Source organism: Neovison vison, chromosome 10 (genome assembly GCF_020171115.1).
Source record: "Neovison vison isolate M4711 chromosome 10, ASM_NN_V1, whole genome shotgun sequence".
Classification (NCBI taxonomy): Eukaryota; Metazoa; Chordata; class Mammalia; order Carnivora; family Mustelidae; genus Neogale; species Neogale vison.
In genome coordinates, this window is record NC_058100.1 from 58,229,990 (window position 1) to 58,248,678 (window position 18,689).

The following is an 18,689-nucleotide window of genomic DNA, read 5'->3' on the forward strand; positions in this document are numbered from 1 at the left end:
ATTCTGTGGCAGAACACTTTCTCTTATCTTTTGGTGAATCTACTGTCGTTTTTGCTTTGTGTTTACTATGAAACTTACTTAAAATAACTTACAGTTATAACATCCTATTTTAGGTTTATGAAAACTTAACTTTGATAGTAGACAGAAACTTGATATTTTTACTTCTCCCTGCCTCACACTTTAGGTTACTGATGTTACAATATACATCTTTTTTATATTGGGTAGAAAAAATTATTGTAGTTATAGTTATTTTTAATATATTTGCTCTTTAACTTTATATAAGAGTTATAAGTGTATTAGTTACTACCATTATATATCAGAGAATCTGACTTTGATTACATAATTACCATTACCAGTGAATTTTACACATTCATATGTTAATGTTAATGAGCATCCTTTTAATTCTGCTTGATGTATACCCTTTAGCATTTATTGTAAGGGAGATCTAGTGATGATGAACACCCTCAGCTTTTGTTTGCTTGGGAAAGTGTTTCTCTTTCATTTTTGAAGGTTATCTTTGCTAGGTATAATATTCTTTATCTTTCAATACATTCTTTGAATATGTCACCCCACCCTTTCCTAGCCTACAGTGTTTTGGTTGAGAAATTGAATAGTCACATGGAGAGTTCCCTTGTATGTGATAAGTCACTTTCTTCTTGCTGCTCTCAAAATTCTCTTTGATTTTTGACAACTTAATTATAATGTGTCTTGGTGTAACCCTGTTCAGATTCTAACCATCTAAACTGTAGTATGTATATACTTTCTCATGTGATGGTGTCCCATAAGTCCTGTAGGATTTCTTCACTCTTTTTCATTTTCTTTTTGCTCCTCTGACTTGATAGTTTCAAATGACCTATCTTCTAGTTCACTGATTCCTTTTTATGTTTGGTTGAGTCTTTTGTATATTTCTATTAAAGTCTTCAGTTCAGTCATTGTATTCTTGACTCTAGCATCTGCTTTTTGATGGTTTCTTTGTTGATTTCTTTTTGTTTTCCTAATCTTATTTAGTGATCTGTGTGTTCTTATAGATTACAGAACTTCTTTAAAGGAATTATTCTGAATTCTGAATTCTTTGTCAGGCAGTTCACAGATTTCTGTCTCCTTAGAGTTAGTTATCTGAGCTTTATTAGTTTCCTTTGGTGGTATCACGTTTACCTGATTCTTCATGATCCTTGATTCCTTGCATTTTTATCTGCATACTTGAGTAAGTGGTCTCCTCTTTCACACATTACAGTTTGCTCTGGCATAAAAAGATCTTCACAAGTTAGCTCAGCTTAGGGTACTGGATGGACCAGTTGGCAGTATTCACAGGCAAGCAGAGTGTAGTTGAGTGCTCATGTTCTAAGGCCAGGGGAATGGTATTGGCCGGGCTACACAGTTGGGCGAGCCTACTGACTATGCTCAACATTCAAATAGGACCAGTGGGTGGGCTCTCTGACTACATGGGGCTGCTGACCAAGCTCCACTGTCAAGTGGGGCCACTAGCTGGGCACTGCAATCACTTTCAAATGAACAAGGTCAGAGGCGATCTTCCTTGGCAGGATAGTGCAACAAGTTAGACTCCACAATTAGGCAGGGTTATGGGTTGGGCTCTGAAATAGCTCCTAGTCAAGTGAGGTCTCAGGTTGTACCAGACCAGATAGTGCCATGGGCTGGATTTTGTGTTCAGGTGGGACCTAAGCATGTATCCCAAAGTTAGGCAGGGCCACAGGCTTGGCTTCACAATCAGGTAAGCTATTGGCTGTGCTCTGCTGTTGGCCAAGGTAACTGGTTGGGCTTTCTGGTCAGAAGGTCTCAAGCTGTATCCCACAGCTGAGTGAGGCTAGAGACTGTTCTGTGGTCAGGTGGAATTACTGTTCAGGCTTCTTGATTAGGTGAGGCTGCAGACTATGTTCAGGAATTTGGTAAGAGCATAGCCTGAGCTCTGGGCAAGACTTCAGGCTGGGCACTCTGGTTTGGTGGTACTATAGGCTAGGCTTTGAGGCTGCTTAGGGTCACTGTCATTAAAGGCCAGAGGCTATGTTCAACAGTTGGGCAGAGCTCCTGACTTGGGTCTCTGCTTGAGTGGGGCTATAGGATGGGGTCTGCAGTAGCTCAGATTCTCTCACCAGGCTTCCTATAGCGTCAGGACTGAAGGCTAAGCTCAGCAACTAGGTGAGGCCATGAATTTGCTCCCCTGCTGAGCAGGGTAGTAGAAAAGGTTCCACAGTTGGTCTGGCCCATTGACTAGGGATCCAAATCAGGCAGAACTGCCAACCAATACATTGTTTTAAAAAAAAATATTAAGATGTTGGAACACAGTGGATCTCTAATACTGAATATCCATCTTTGTTGTGTATAAGAGCTTTGTTATAGAATCAGTGTTATTTTATTGGGGAAAGGAGGAGGTAAATATTAAAATCTTATAATTTGGGGTGCCTGGGTGGCTCAGTGGGTTAAGCCTCTGCCTTCGGCTCAGGTCATGATCTCAGGGTCCTGGGATCGAACCCCGCATCGGGCTCTCTGCTCATTGGGGAGCCTGCTTTCCCCTGCCTCTCTGCCTGCTTGTGATCTATCTCTCTCTGTCTGTCAAATAAATAAATAAAATCTTTAAAAAAAAATCTTATAATTTAAGGTATCAAAATATTATCCATGGTTCTATGAAATACAAAACTAAATACCTGCTTCATACACATAATCTGAAAATCAATCATGATGTAATCATTGTTTGGTAACAAACATTGCTAAGGATCTGCCATCTGTACTAACATTGAATAGACAGTCTCCAAGCTTCCCTATTTCTTTCTGCAATGAACCCTAAGACAAAGCAAGTCTAAGTACTTCAAAGTCTTTAAGGCTCATCTGGTGTAAAACATCAAAGTGTATTTCAAAGTAAAATTACATGTTGATAATATAAAATAATCTCCTTGTTTGGATAAAACTAATTTTTTTTTGTTCTCCATGACCGTGTTTCACATGTTTTTGTAATAAATCTGTTTTTCCATGAAGATAATCATTCATTTTCTTCAACAAAGGTAAATGTTAGTGAGAACTTTAAAAACCATGAGTGTTCACTTTCTATTTACAATATGAAAAGCAAATAAAATGAAAACATCTAACTTTCATTTTCCTTTTAAATCAAATAATACTGAAATACATTTAAATTGAATGTCTATTTATAAGCCATAAAACATACTGTATAATATACAGGTTTGCTGTATGTAATCAATCTAAGCTAGTGGGACAAAGGTCCAAAGGAAAAGGCTGGGCAAATAATTAAGCCAATTCTAGAACAAATAGCAGCAAACACCATTTTTAGAGGCATTCATTCTCAACCCCATTTGATCCTCATAAAAATTCTGTAAAGTAGATATTATTTTTACATTTTAATATTAACTGGTGAAGTTCAGAGAAGTTAAGTGATTTTCCAATAACTACATATTTATTAAGCCTGGATTTAATTCCATGATTGCATTGTTTTGTGCCAGATACAAAATAAGACCCTTTAGATTCATAAGATAATATAAAGTATTCAATATTCACAAAAATCCTAGAAAAATAATAATATTATCTCCATTTAATAAATGAAGAAACTGAAGCTCAAAGAGTTTAGGAAACTTGCTGAGGATCATAGAACTTGAAAGGTATTAAACTGCCATTCAAATTCATAGTTGTGTTTTTATTATCTGTGAAGGAGTTAAGCTTTGAAACGGCAGAGAAACTTAAGATAGTAGTTAATGGGAAGATCAAGAAAGTTTTTGTTTTTGTTTCTGTTTTTTTTTAAGAAAGTGAGAGAGAGTATGTGTGCTTGCATGCACATGGGAGGGGGAGGGGCAGAGGGAGAGAGAGAATCTTAAGCAGGTTCCATACCTAGCATGGAGCCTGACAAGGGGCTTGACCTCACAACACTAAAATCATGACCTGAGCTGAAATCAAGAGTGGGACACTTAACCAACTAAGCTACCTAGGTGCCCCCCAAGAGAGTTTTTTTTTTTATTTTTTAAATTTATTTTCAGCGTAACAATATTCATTGTTTTTGCACCACACTCAGTGCTCCATGCAATCCGTGCCCTCTCTAATACCCACCACCTGGTACCCCAACCTCCCACCCCCCCGCCACTTCAAACCCCTCAGATTGTTTTTCAGAGTTCATAGTCTCTCATGGTTCACCTCCCCTTCCAATTTCCCCCACTCCCTTCTCCTAACTCCCCCTGTCCTCCGTGCTATTTGTTATGCTCCACAAGTAAGTGAAACCATATGATAATTGACTCTCTGCTTGACTTATTTCACTCAGAATAATCTCTTCCAGTCCTGTCCATGTTGCTACAAAAGTTGGGTATTCATCCTTTCTGATGGAGGCATAATACTCCATAGTGTATATGGACCAAATCTTCCTTATCCATTCGTCTGTTGAAGGGCATCTTGGTTCTTTCCACAGTTTGGCAACCGTGGCCAAGAGAGTATTTTTTAAAGGTAAAATATCTTGAGTGTATTTACTCATAGGGCAATACTGAGAAATGACTCAAAAGCTCTCATATAAGAATTAACTTAGAACAGGAACATTTCTTGCATTTTAAGGAAAATGATTTGGGAGTATAGAGGGACTTATTCAAAATACACTAAAACTCTTATAGCAAAGATATCACTAGTGGATGATGTGATGTATCTGTGTAGCATCCTATCTTGCTCTCATCTAGAATCAAATTACCTTTTCCCTGTAGGCAGAAGCTGATCCAGTTCAGTATCAGCAACAAGAAGGACTCAAGGGGCGCCTGGGTGGCTCAGAGAGTTAAGCCTCTGCCTTCAGCTCAGGTCATGATCCCAGGGTCCTGGGATCCAGCCCCGCATCGGGCTCTATGCTCAGCAGGGAGCCTGGTTCCTCCTCTCTCTCTGCCTGCCTCTCTGCCTGCTTGTGATTTCTGTCTGTCAAATAAATAAATAAAATTTAAAAAAAAAAAAAAAAAGAAGGACTCAAGACCTGGGCCAGGCCAATCAGAATATCATACTGTCCTGGCCTCAGTAACTGACATAAACATAAACATAAACATAAATGTAAACATACAAAGACACTAAGAAGTCAAGATCTCTGTTGTACCTTGGATTCTGTGGAAATCTTTTAGGAAAACTAAGAAGTAGCTCTGCTTCTCATTTCCTAAGTCCATTCGTTAAATCCTGCCTTAACCCTAACCTTTTTGAGGAATTGCAGTAAAAGATTTGTAATTTGTAATATTTAAACTTTATTTCATTCTTAAATGCAACCCACAAAAATGCATAGAAGTTAAATGTATACTTTAATAAGTTACTTGATCATGAAGTAAAACCAAATAATTATAAAGACAAGTGCAGCTACCACCCAGGTTGAGAGACAGAATACTTGGGGCACTTGGGTGGCTCAGTGGGTTAAGCGTCTGCCTTTGGCTTGGGTCATGATCTCAGGTCCTGGGATCGAGCCCCACATTGGGCTCTCAGCTTGGTGGAGAGCCTGCTTCCCCCCCTCTCTCTGCCTTCTGCTCTGCCTACTTGTGATCTCTCTCTCTCTCTCTCTCTCTGTCAAATAAATAAATAAAATCTTTAAAAAAAAAAGAAACAGAATACTTTCAATACTCTTAAAGATCCTGGTATGTCCCACCCCAATCAGTCAAGAAATCACTATCCTGACTATCAATAATCGCTTTGTTAGTGTTATTTATACTTTCCATCTAGGTAGCATCCTAAAAATAGAATTTAGTTTTGTCTGCTATTGAATTTCACATGAAATGGAATCATACCAAATGATACCAAGTATACTTTGTTTTCTAACTAAACAATTTATGTTTGTATGATTCATTCACATTAACTTACATTGTGTAAAACATTAGTTTCATTGATACAGTGTTCTAGTATTAAATATATTACAATTTTTCCACTTTAATGTCTAATTACAATTATAGTATTAAACATTCTAATAGTGGACATTTGAGCTGTTTGTTATAAACACTGATCCTGGGACAATTCTAATACACAATTTTGGTATACATGTGTAAAGATTTGACCAAGATGCGTATCTAGGAGTGGAATTGCTAGGTATGCATATCTTTGTCAGATAAAGCCTTTGGTTTCCAAAGGAACTGTGCCTAGTCATAGTGTTTTTAGAAAATTCAATAATTTTAAACATTCTGGACTATCCCAAAATAATCCTTTCTACAGTTGAAAAGCTCCCATACATGCCCATAGTAGTTAGTATACATTCAGTAATTTAACCTTAAAAAAGAACATGATTTTCTGAAGGTAAAGAAAAGTATATGTCACATAAAATAATTTAAAATTACTTGATAGTATGTTAGCAAAATATATTGGGTCAAAAATTATTTAAAATATTTTATATGATTTTTAGAATAAATGAAATATATAAAAGGACATTATTTATTATATTTCCAAATAAGCAATAATTAATACTACAGTGATAATATTACTTATCTGTGCTATAACATTCTTGACCAACTATAAAGGATAAATTTCTTGTAATTCTATCAATAGTTATAATAGCATCTACTGTGATAATTCTTCTAGGGCTTAAAATACATGTCACAAAGCTATTATCAAAGCATCAGGAAATTTCCAAGCACCAAGAGAAGCTAATTATTATTTATAACTACTTAGACAATGGAAAACGTTAAAAATTCTAAACTTTTGTTTTTTGAATACTTTCACTTTTGATCTTCCTTTCCTCTTAGGCAGTGAATGTGAAATATAAATGACCATGAGGGAGGAAAAGACAGCATCCCCAAAAGAATCAGGTTCTGACAATGATTAATATGGAGCTGCCAAATGATGTCTGGCAGCAGAAAGCAGCAAGAAGTAACTGCTTATGTAACTGATGAAAAATTAGTCAGTAACACCCTAATAACGTATCTCCCTAGAACCTGAGATAGTGTATTTGATGAATTATTTAAGCTAGACTGTATTCTTCTACCTGTTTAAACCACAGAGGCAAAAATAGAAAAAAGACAAAAATTACAGTTAATTTCTCTCATTTGTGTTAGTTAATGGATGGGTTGGTCAGTTAATGGAATATGCTAATTAAAAGAATTATTGCATATACTCTCAATTAAAAATTACAATAATGTTTTTCATTAACGCTATGATGAATATTAGTGAAAATTTCCTGAAAGGTTCTGAAGGTATTTCTAGATTTCCAGTTATTTTTATAAATCATGGCAACAACTGCATAATTCTATTATTGTAGAAAGTGTGCAAAACTGGACTAGATTTCTATCCATCTTGTGAAATAGTTTGAAAGCAGGTTTAAAGTGCTGATTTGGCATGTGACCCTTATCATATGAGGGTAGATAATGTAGAAAAAAAATCCTAGGTGTCTGAGTTTTCTAGTTATCTGGATCACTGACTCTTTTGTTGTGGGAGGTATTTCCCAATAAATATGAACTCATACTTAACCAACCCTCTGTTAAATCTGAGGACAGATATCCCAGGGAGATGTCCTTCTCACTGAAGTTTAACCAATCTATTGTAATGTGTTTAACAGGGCTTCCGGTCTAAAATGTTAAATAAACTGATATACGCAAAGATTACTTTGTAGAAGATGAAATTTCACCACCCATGGCTTTAACTTCGACTCTCATCAGAGTGATTAGAGGAAAAAGGATTCTGAACCTTGGTGAACATACGCATGTCCTGCGTGCAGTCTCCAGGCCCCTGTGTAAGAGAGCTGATTACGTCAGACACTCGGAGGCTTTAGTAGCAGAACAAGGGCTCTGGAAATTTGTGACCATAAAGTGCTTGATTATCACAGGGAATACCAAGAAGATGGGCCATGGAGATGTCAAAGAAAGAAGGCTAAGAGGAAAAGACCAAGAAGACCATAAAGAGATGACAATGCAAAGGAAGAAGAAATCAAAGTTAAATAAAGTGATTTATCACAACATAACCATTGTATATCATTATTATCATCAGAATCAAGTTCAGAATTAGCACTGTGAATCTACTGTAATCACTCTTCATTTCCAGAATGTAAACTTAAAAGAAATGCTTTTGCTTTAAACTTGTTAGACTTCTTTGCTGAGTTTGACAGCAGACATGGTTTCCACCCTACTGAAAATCCGAAATTTGCCTAGAATTCCTATTCCTCATCAGCCCTTAAATATCTGGAATTCCTGGGCTCTGGAATTCTATTTTTCTTAGATGATCCGATCTACTCTTGTGATTTCAATTGTGATTTCTTCCTCATCATCAGTCTCCAGTGTCTACCTTGTTGGTGGACAGCTTCATTCAGAAGTCCCCCAAAATATCCCAAACTCAAAGAATTTAAAACAAAATTCATCATCAACTCCTAATCATTTTTCTCCATTCAATCTCAATGGATGTATTTTCTATCTCAGCTAAAAATACCATCAGTCAAAGAAAAAAAAAATACCACAAGTCATCCAGTCACCAAAGCTAGAAAATTAGACATATGACTTTTTGACTCTTCCTTTGTCAATCCTTCCATAAAACGTAACAATTTTGTATCCTGCATGTTTCTTAATTAAGCTTCTTTTAATTTCCTAACTGATCTCTCTGCTGCTGCTTGTCCTCTTTAATTTCACCCTCCCCAAGGGTAAAAGAAGAATTTATCTGAAATGAACATCTAACTATCCTTCCCTTGCTTCAAACTGATTAATGGCTCCTCACTCGCTTTAGAATAAAGCCCACGTTTCTTGACATGATTACAGAGTCTTTATGGTTCGGTCCCTGCCCATCTGACCATTTTTATCTCACACCTGTCTTTGTATGCATTTCCTATAGTAGCTGAGAAGAAACTGTAATTTCATATTGTTCCCTTTATATACTGTGACCTTCTGTGTTTCCATATACTTGCTCACATTGTTCCTCTTCTTCAGCCATCTCTGTTCCCTCCCTTTCCCAACCTCGATTATTTCTGTCTGGGCAAGGATACCATCTCCTCCAGAAAGTCTTTCCTGAAAGTCCCAGCAGAGCTGGGTTGGGTAATTCTTCTCTCTGTACTCTTACTCTGTGTATTGCTTTTACTTAGCACGCTATAAGTTCTTCTTTAGTGAAAATTAGAAAAATCAATAAAGACATGGAAAAAGAACAAAAATAATAAGTATGTGCCTACAATACTTGTGCTCTATCCTGAACCAGAGGGCCTTTGGTAACACAAATGATAAATTATTCATATTTGTAATCCCACTTCCTAGCCAAACACTGACAGGCTGATGATCAATAAATGTTCTGTTAAATGAAAGTGACTGAGATGCAAAAGAGTATACAAAAATAAACTGTAGAAAAGATAAGACTTCCTTGCCATATTCCTTCACAATGGCTCTAGTCCAGCTTGTATCTGAGCAGCTACATTGACTTCTTTCATTCTAGAGGGTTCTCATTAAAAATAACTCCAAATAACCAATAAATCCCCTTCTTGTCAGCATTATTAATTCAATTGAGAAACTGTCCTGTACCTGACATCAGATCTTTAACTTTATCACCAAAGGTACATTTTTAAAAAGAGGTGCCATGTGTAATCTCCATCAGATAAATGGAAAATAGGACAGAAGAACAAAACCAAGTAGAAAATAAAATAAACTTGGCAGCACCATGCCATTTATCACATGGAAAATTACTCACATGCAGGAGCAATACAGCAGCCAGAAAAGACTGTCCTTGACAGTACCCGATGTCTTCATCATAGACAGAGTAGGCCTAGAGAAGAGATGAAGAGAAAAAAGTACTATACACATTCACAGACTTTAACATAAGTTAACATTGACCCTGGGCTGTCCACCACATTTTCACTGGTACTTCAACTTAAATGTGTGAGTCATTAGCACAGTGGGATCCCCCAAAGATGTTGTACAGTTCCTAAAGCAATTCTAGATGTCCCATTATCCCCAGGTTCATCTTTAGAATCTGGAAAAAAGAGATGCTCACAGCACCTAATTTTAAACGCTCCATTATGGTTTGTAGTCAGGCAAATGACACCATGGGAGGCTGAAGCAAAGAGTGGAAGAGAGCAAGAAGGTTCTAGAGTTGATGTGAGAGTTTTGATGCAAAGACAAACATCCCAGTTGTGCTAAGTCCTGGACATGTATCCCATTATATGGGTCCCATCTACGTGTTATGCTTCACTTCAGTGAGGGGTTTTCCATTTAATGTGCTTAATAAAATGCATTATGATTTTGTGAGTATAAAAGCTGTCTCTGGGCAGGGCAGGGGTTCTTGGGGGGAAGGGAGGGAGAAATGAAACAAGATGGGACCGGGGAGGGAGACAAACCATAAGAGATGCTTAGTCTCAGGAAACAAACTGAGGGGTGCTGGCGGGGGGTGGGGGAAGGATGGGGTGGCTGAGTGATGGACATTGGGGAGGGTGTGCGCTATGGTGCGTGCTGTGAATTGTGTAAGACTGAGGATTCACAGGCCTGTACCCCTGAAACAAATGGTACATTATATGTTATTCTAAAAAAAAAAAAAAAAAAAAAGCTGTCTCTGTCCAGGGCAGTGGTTAGCAAAGATTACTAGGAAGAGTTACCATGGGGAGGAGGCTAAGTGTGGTAGCTTCCATATGCCAAGGTAGTCAGAGTACGGGTACTGAAAATGCATTCATATAATATAAACTTTTCTGTGTCTGGCTTCTTTTACTCAGTATAATGTTTTGGAGATTCCTCCACGTTGTTGCCTGTTAACAGCATTTCATTCCTTTCCACGGAGGAGGAGTATTTCACTGTGTAAACATTCCACAACTTACCCTTTCTCTGGTTGAACATTTGGATTTTTTCATGTTTGCTTAGTATGACTATAGCTGTCATGTATACACAAGGGTCTTTTATAGATACAGGTTTTCATTCTCTTTAAGTAATGACCCAGGAGTGAAAGTTCAAGGTTTAAATGCCAAGTGCATGTTTAACTTTATAACGAAGTATCTTCCAAAGAGGTTGTAAGTCAAGCGTCACACCCAGCCCAGCAAGCTGTGAGTTCTCACTGCTTCATATCCTTGTCAATATCCCACCCTGTCACTAGGTTTTCCTTTTCTTAATCCCTGTGGTTTTGATTTGCATTTCGCTGAATGCTAACAATGTAGAGCGTATTATCATGTGCTTTTAGGCAACTGATACATAGTCTTTTGTGACTGTCTGTTCAAGATTTTCCCACTTGTTTAATTAGGTTGCTTGTCTTACTACTGTTGATTCATGGAAGTTCTTGATACATTCTGTTCATGAATCCACTGTCAGACATAGGTGTTGTCAATATTTTCTCCCATCTGTGCCCTGCCTTTTCAGCCTCTTAATGGTGTCTTTTGAAGTACTATTGTTCTCTTTTAATCTTCTTCTGCTAATGATGATATTATCACACTCTCTCCTAATGAGAGAAAAATTAGATCATGCAAACATTACCTAATGAATCTGAAAGAAGCTTTTTCTTCATTATCACCAATTTACAGAGCTCTGCCTAATTTTAAAAATTGAAAGATGCATTAGCATCCTTTTGCTTATTTAATTTTCTTTGATTTATACAGATACATTTCTGATTGCTTGATTTGTACTTTTATCCAGACCTCATCATGGGTGTGTGTATCAGGGGTTGGAGGAAGGGTTAGAGAGAGAATAAAAAAGGAACAAAAAAGGAAGAGAGAGGCAAAACATTCTAGTACTATCCCAATCTGAAGCATTCGTGATAGTGCTCTGTCACTACCTTTTTCATGAACAAGGAATTCTGAGATTTGCTGATGAGAGAGGGTGTTATATGAATGATGAATATATTTTCAAGGCTTTGCTTCCCCCATGAAAGATGTCAGCTAAAGGTTTCTTAAAACTGTGGATCTCCAAAAGCCAGTCATGCTTCATCAACCCTGACGTCATTTAACAAATGTCTGATCTATTTACAGAAGTATATTTAACATTTATTGAGAAGTGTGCTGTTTATAGGCTCAGCATACAAGTTCAACAAAAAATGCAGGTCCATGACACAATAGCCAGAGGAGGTATGAATTAAGTGACTCCAGAGACTACTCTCTAATTAGAGAGCTAAGGACGAAAGTACAAATCAACAAAGCGATGATCTTACTTTCTACTTGTTTTATGGTTTTTAAGTTAGGTTAGAAGCAAAAATGACTTTTCAGAGGCCACCTACTAAATTGATTTTACAATTCACAGACACAAAAAAACAGTGTCCTAGGGGTGCCTGGGTGGCTCAGTCAGTTAACTGACTGTCTGACTTCTCCTCAGGTCATGATCTCGGGGTCCTGGCATTCAGCCTTGCATTGGACTCCCTGCTCATCGGAGAATCTTCTACCCCCTCTCCCTTTCTCTCTGCCCCTCCCCCTACTCAGGTTTGCTCTCGCATGCACTCTCTCTCTCAAATAAATAAGACTTTATTTAAAAATAAAGTAAAATAAGTCAAAAACAGTGTTCTAGCAAGTTCTTTCCCTCGGAGTTCTTCCAAGCACTGTTTGGCTTTCATCTAAGCCTTCTCTAACTGAGGTGAACTGAATCCTTTCCCTCTATTCAAAACTTGACCCTCTTTGCACCAAACCTCTCCCCAATTCCTTACTTTAATTGCATCTCTGGCCAGATGCCTGCTCAGTCTAACTTTTAAAAAACATCTGGGTACCACTTCTGTGATGGAGGAGTAGCTCCTACTGGGCCAATCTTCCCTCTGGCAATAAATTTAAACTATATCTGCGCAAATACATATAGCAGTTAACCTGAAGACATTGATGACCTAAACGAAAGCAGTCAGAACCTGGAGGGGAGAACAGACTCAGAAGAGGGAATTGACAGTGGTAAAATTCCCATTCTGTACGGCTTTTGTGAAGATCAGGCACCAGTGATACCACACTGGATGGCTAAAACTTGGATGTGAAATTGCAGTCTTATTGGCTTGAAGAACCAGAGAACAGATTAGGAGAACAGCTAGAAAGGAAAGTGGATATTCTGGAAAAAGGAGTAACAGAAGAGAAGCCTTTACTATACTTCCTGTAAAATTATAATACTCAAGACAGTAAAAAATTGATACAAGGGCAGACAAAAAAAATTAGTAAACAGTAAAAAGTCTAGAACTATAAGCACACTGACAAAGTCATCTGATTTCAACAAAGTTACCAAGATAATACAATGAAGAAAATAAAATTGATTATATATGTAAACATGTAAGTATATGAAAATTGTTTCAATGAATGTACTCAAAAAGTTGGATATCCATAATGGGAAAATAAATATTCTTGACACCTATCTTACTTCATACACAAGAATTAATTTCAGACTTATCACAGTTCCAAACATAAAACTCAAACTATGAGGCTACTCAATGAAAAGAGTATCTTTGTAACTTAGTGAAGGCAAGGGTTTCTCAGGACATAGAAGCACTAACTACAAAAGAATAAACTGGTACAAATACATTATCAAATTTAAAAAACCTCCAGTAAGGAAAAGACACTGTTAAAAAAATAAATAGGTAAACTACAGACTGGGAAAACAGTTGCAAACATATCTGGAAAAACTCTTCCATGATGTACATAAGGACTCCTACAATTCAATGTCAAACCTCAACTTTAAAAACAAAGATTTGAAGAGACACTTCACAGAGGGTTATCTATGAATGGCCAGTAAGAAAATGGCCAAGTGTTCAACGTTATTGGTCAATAAATTAGAGCCACAGTGAGATATTACTACATGGCCACCAGAAACTAAAATTAAAAACACTGATACACCAAATGCTAGTATCCTTGGAGTCACAAACATTGTTGGCAGGAGTATAAAACAGTGAAACTACTTTGTAAAAATGTCTGACAGTTTTCTAGAAAACTAAACATACACCTACCCTATGACTCAGCAATTCCATATTTATGCATTCACCCAAGAGAAATGAACGCAAATAATACAAGAAAGACTGATACAGGGCTAAGACATACTTCTAGAAACTTTATTTATAATAGCCCCAAACTGTAAGCAGCCTCAGATATTCCTTATCGGGAAAGTGTATTCATACAACGAAGCACTCCTCATCAGCAGAAAGTAATGAACCACGTACACCTGCAATACGGAACAATCTCAAGACTACTATGCTGTGTGAACTACATCTTATATGAAAATGATTCTCCTCTCTTGGTCCACTAATATAAATTTCTATAAGTCAAAGCGATATAGGGTTAAAAAAAAATCAAAACACCTGGTAGTGGGTACTATGGAGGGTACATATTGCATGGAGCACTGGGTGTGGTGCATAAACAATGAATCTTGGAACACTGAAAAAAAATAAAATTAAATTGAAAAAAATCAAAATGAAGATGGCTTCTGGGGGAAGGTCAGGGATTAACTGTGAAGAGTCTATGTCTTGGATTCCACGAGTATATGCACTTGTCAAAATTAATGAAATGGCACTCCTAATACTTGTGTACTTCACTGAGAGTAAATTGTACCTACAAAAGAAAACTGTTAGCAAATACTGAGCTCTAGCTAATAATACCTATGTTGTAATATCAGGCATAAGATACAAAGCATAAAAAGCAATTCTGAAAAGCCTTAAAATATTAAAATGGATTAACTGAATAGAAAGGTAGATGGAATGACAGATAAATGGCAAAGAAAATGTAACAAAATATTACCTAGAGAACCTAGGTGGTGGGTTGATGGATGTTTCCTGTACAGTTCTTTGCACTTTTCTATATATTTGAAAATTTTGTAACAGTTTTGGGGAAAAAAAATTCTGGGGCTGCACTCTGTCTCTTGTCTCTGTTCTGAACTATAGACTACTTTTCTGGCTGGGTCCCCAAGAGTATTTCATATTTTCATTCAGCAAGTCAATATCAACTGAGCATCTATTATGTAATCAAACACCGCATTTAGTGAGGTGGATCCGGTGATGGGAAGACATTGTCCGTGCGCCTCAGCTCAGAGTCCTGTAGAAGAATGTGGCATGTGCAGTGGAAAAGGGCACAGTGAGAGAAAGTCTGACAGATGGAAGCTCAGAGGGAAAGGGTGAGGAAGTGTCCTAGTGTAAGAAGGAGAGTTAAAGGCAAGGGAGATATCACAGACCCGGTGATGTTTTCTTAATCTTTAAAAAAAAAAAAAAAAAAGGAAGAAACTAAAATTGCTTCAGACTTGGCCTCACATTCTTGCAGGAAGGATATGGAGATTCTTTAGGCATGCTGCAGGGAAAGGCGTGTACAAAGGCCTGCCCTCTTTATTATGTGTCAGACGCTGCGCTAAATGCTCTTATACGTTCTCAACCCTCACAAAGTTTATGAGGCTTAGAGAGGGTAGTTAATCTGGGCAAAGACACAAAGCCAGAGCCAGGATTTGAACCCAAGTGTGTTTAAATACAGATTTACCCTTTAAATACAGATGTACCCTTAATGCCTGTATTATATCACTGCTATAGACTGTGTTCCTCCTTAAATTCGTATGTGGAAACCTAATCCAAAATGTGATGGTACTGAGGAAGTGGGGCCATCAGGGGGTGACTAGGCCAGGAGGATAGAGCTCTTATGAATGGGATTAGCATCCTTGTAAAAGAGATTCCAGATGTGAGACAGAAAACCATCAAAATCCTAGAGAAGAACATAGGCAGAAACCTCTTTGACCTCAGCTGCAGCAACTTCTTGCTAAACACGTCACCACAGGCAAGGGAAACAAAAGCAAAAATGAGTTACTGGGACTTCATCAAGATAAAAAGCTTCCATACAATTAAGGAAACAATAAACAAAACTAAAAGGCAGCCTAGGGAATGGGAGAAGATATTTGCAAATGACACATCTGACAAAGGGCTAGTATCCAAAATCTACAAAGAACTTATCAAACTCAACACCCACAAAACAAATAACTGAATAGACACTCTTCTAAAGAAGACATCCAGATGCTAACAAACACATGAAAAGATGTTCAACATCACTGATCATCAGGGAAATACAAACCATGATGCGATATCACCTCACACCTATCAGAATGCTAAAATTAACAATACAAGAAACAATAGATGTTGGCCAGGATGCGGAATAATAGTAACCCTCCTGTACTGCTGGAATGCAAATTGGTGCAGCCAACCTGGAGAAGAGTATGGAGGTTCCTCAAAAAGTTAAAAATAGAACAACCCGGGTGCCTGGGTTAAGCCGCTGCCTTCGGCTCAGGCTATGATCTCAGGGTCCTGGGATCGAGTCCCACATCGGGCTCTCTGCTCAGCGGGGAGCCTGCTTCCTCCTCTCTCTCTCTGTCTGCCTCTCTGCCTACTTGTGATCTCTCTCTGTCAAATAAATAAATAAAATCTTTAAAAAAAAAAATAGAGGGCGCCTGGGTGGCTCAGTGGGTTAGGCCGCTGCCTTCGGCTCAGGTCATGATCCCAGAGTTCTGGGATCGAGTCCCGCATCGGGCTCTCTGCTCGGCAGGGAGCCTGCTTCCTCCTCTCTCTCTCTGCCTGCCTCTCTGCCTACTTGTGATCTCTCTCTGTCAAATGGATAAATAAAATCTTTAAAAAAAAAAAAAATAGAACTACCCCACAATCTAGCGATTGCACTATTAGGTATTTATCAAAAGATACAAACATACAGATTCAAAGGGATACATGTACCCTAATTTTTATAGAAGCACTATCAACAATAGCCTAACTATGGAGAAAGCCCAAATGTCTACTGACTGATGAATGGATAAAGAAGATGGGCTATATATACTTAATGGAATATTACTCAGCTATCAAAAAATGAACTCTTGTCAAAAAAAAAAAAATGAACTCTTGTCATTTACAGTGTGGATGGAGCTAGAGTATATTGTGCTAAGCAAAATTAAGTCAGTCAGAGAAAGACAAATACCATAAGATTTCATTCCTATGTGGAATTTATGGGAAGGGGGAAAAGGAAAAAGGGAGAGAAATAAGCCACAAGAGACTCTTAATGATAGAAAACAAATCGAGGGTTGATGGAAGGAGGAGGGTGGGGGATGGGCTAGGAGGATGATAGGTATTAAGGAGAGCACTTGTCATGATGAGCCCTGGGTACTGTATGGAAGTGATGAATCACTGAATTCTACTCCAGAAACCAATATTCTAATGTATGTTAACAACCTTAAATTTAAAAAGAGAGAGAGAGAGATCTCAGAGTGTTCCCTTGCCTCTTCTGGCACATGAGGACAAGGCATTTTATGGCCATCTATGAAACAGGAAGCGAGCCCACACCACACACTGAATCTGCCAGCACTTTGACCTTGAACTTCTCAGCCTCAAGAACTATGAGAAACAAACTGTTTAAGCTACCCAGTGAACGCTGTTTTTGATATAGCAGCCTGAAGAGACCAAGACAATCACTTAGATTCACTCTGTGCAGAATTATTCTTCTTGGACATTTATGTGTTTGGGTCCATAGAAGATGAGAGGGACTATCTTTTGACTTGCCACAAGGCTCAATAGATATGAGGGATAAGACTCCACAGTCACAAGATAAAGGACAATTCTTAATAACAATGCTTAATCTTTTTAAATCCAGGACTTCTGGGTTTAGGGAAAGGGAACTTTTCTTTATGTGATATATTTGCTATCATGCTAACTGCAAGATAAAAGATATAAAGATATAAAAGATATAAAAAAAGACATTTGTAAGGCTTAATCTAGTTGATGCTAACATTTACATATTAATTTAAGTTCTTCTTTATCAAATAAATATGGAAAACACTTGATTTTCTTTAAGAGAGCCACTGTTATCCCCTGATGGGATGCTAACTTTGAAAATAAGTTTCCATGGGGTTGTGAGACTTTCTTTACGAACCCAATACACACAACAGCCACTATTGCTCTTGGATTACCTTAAGATCATTAGGAAAATTTTTTAGTGTTACAAATAAATTATGTCTAATGATCGATCTCAATTCTTTCTCCCAAAACACGTAAACCTTTACTAGGTTGATGTGGGAAACATACAATCATATTTCTATTTTGTCCCAGGAATGGACAACATACAGTACTATTTCATCAGACAAGCACACTTACAGGTAAAGAGGAAGGAAGCTCAGAATCACAGGAAAAACAAAAAGGAAATCAGATGTTCTCTAAAAAGACAGAAAGGCTGCTATATGGGCATACAAGAAAGGATCAAACTTCTAAAACAGATCCCCATTTAGCTCCTGGCACTGCTGAAGCAACTGATACATTTGCTGATTTACTGGCTTCTGATAGACAAGCTGTTTCATCCATTACCTACAATGAGCTTCTGCCAACATGAGATCTAAACAAACAAACAAATCAGCCCTTGGATTGTTCTTGGCACCAACAGCCCTTAAATGAGTGTGTCAGGGAAACAATCAAGTATAAAATATGCAGAAATAAATTTATTTACAAACTAAAAAGAGGTCTGTTCTCATGTAATCTAAAAGAGATAAAAAGAGATACCAAGGAAAGACTATTTTTAAGTAATGCCACAATAAGCTAAATAAAAAGAGAGCACAGAGTTACAAGAATCTTAAGACATGTGGTAGTCTAAAAGAAATTAGGGTAACATTTAAGGCAAAGATTATTGCCTCACAGACTAGCTTTTAAGGGCAAAGGCCATGTGGTTGGGCCTGGCCACGCACAGGTGGCCAATGAGATTGTAACACGCAGAGAAAGCTGCACAGTCATGCTAGGTCACACATAAGTGACCAATTGAATTATAATTTAGCCTATAGTAGATATTTGAACTAGCTAGATATTTGAACTAATATAATACTTAAGAATACAAGTGGCTGTGGTGAAAAAATAATGAA

The 18,689-nt window shown here is 37.6% G+C and overlaps 1 protein-coding gene across 2 annotated transcripts in view; it reads right to left on the minus strand.

Annotated features, from left to right (window-relative positions):
- The window catches only part of RABGAP1L (RAB GTPase activating protein 1 like), a 770,846-nt gene that overhangs the window by 277,384 nt on the left and 474,773 nt on the right, over positions 1 to 18,689 (minus strand). For both annotated transcript variants that reach the window (XM_044267366.1, XM_044267367.1), the window contains exon 15: positions 9,601 to 9,675. In XM_044267366.1, coding sequence (XP_044123301.1) covers positions 9,601 to 9,675 — 75 coding nt within the window. The remainder of the gene's footprint in view (positions 1 to 9,600; positions 9,676 to 18,689) is intronic.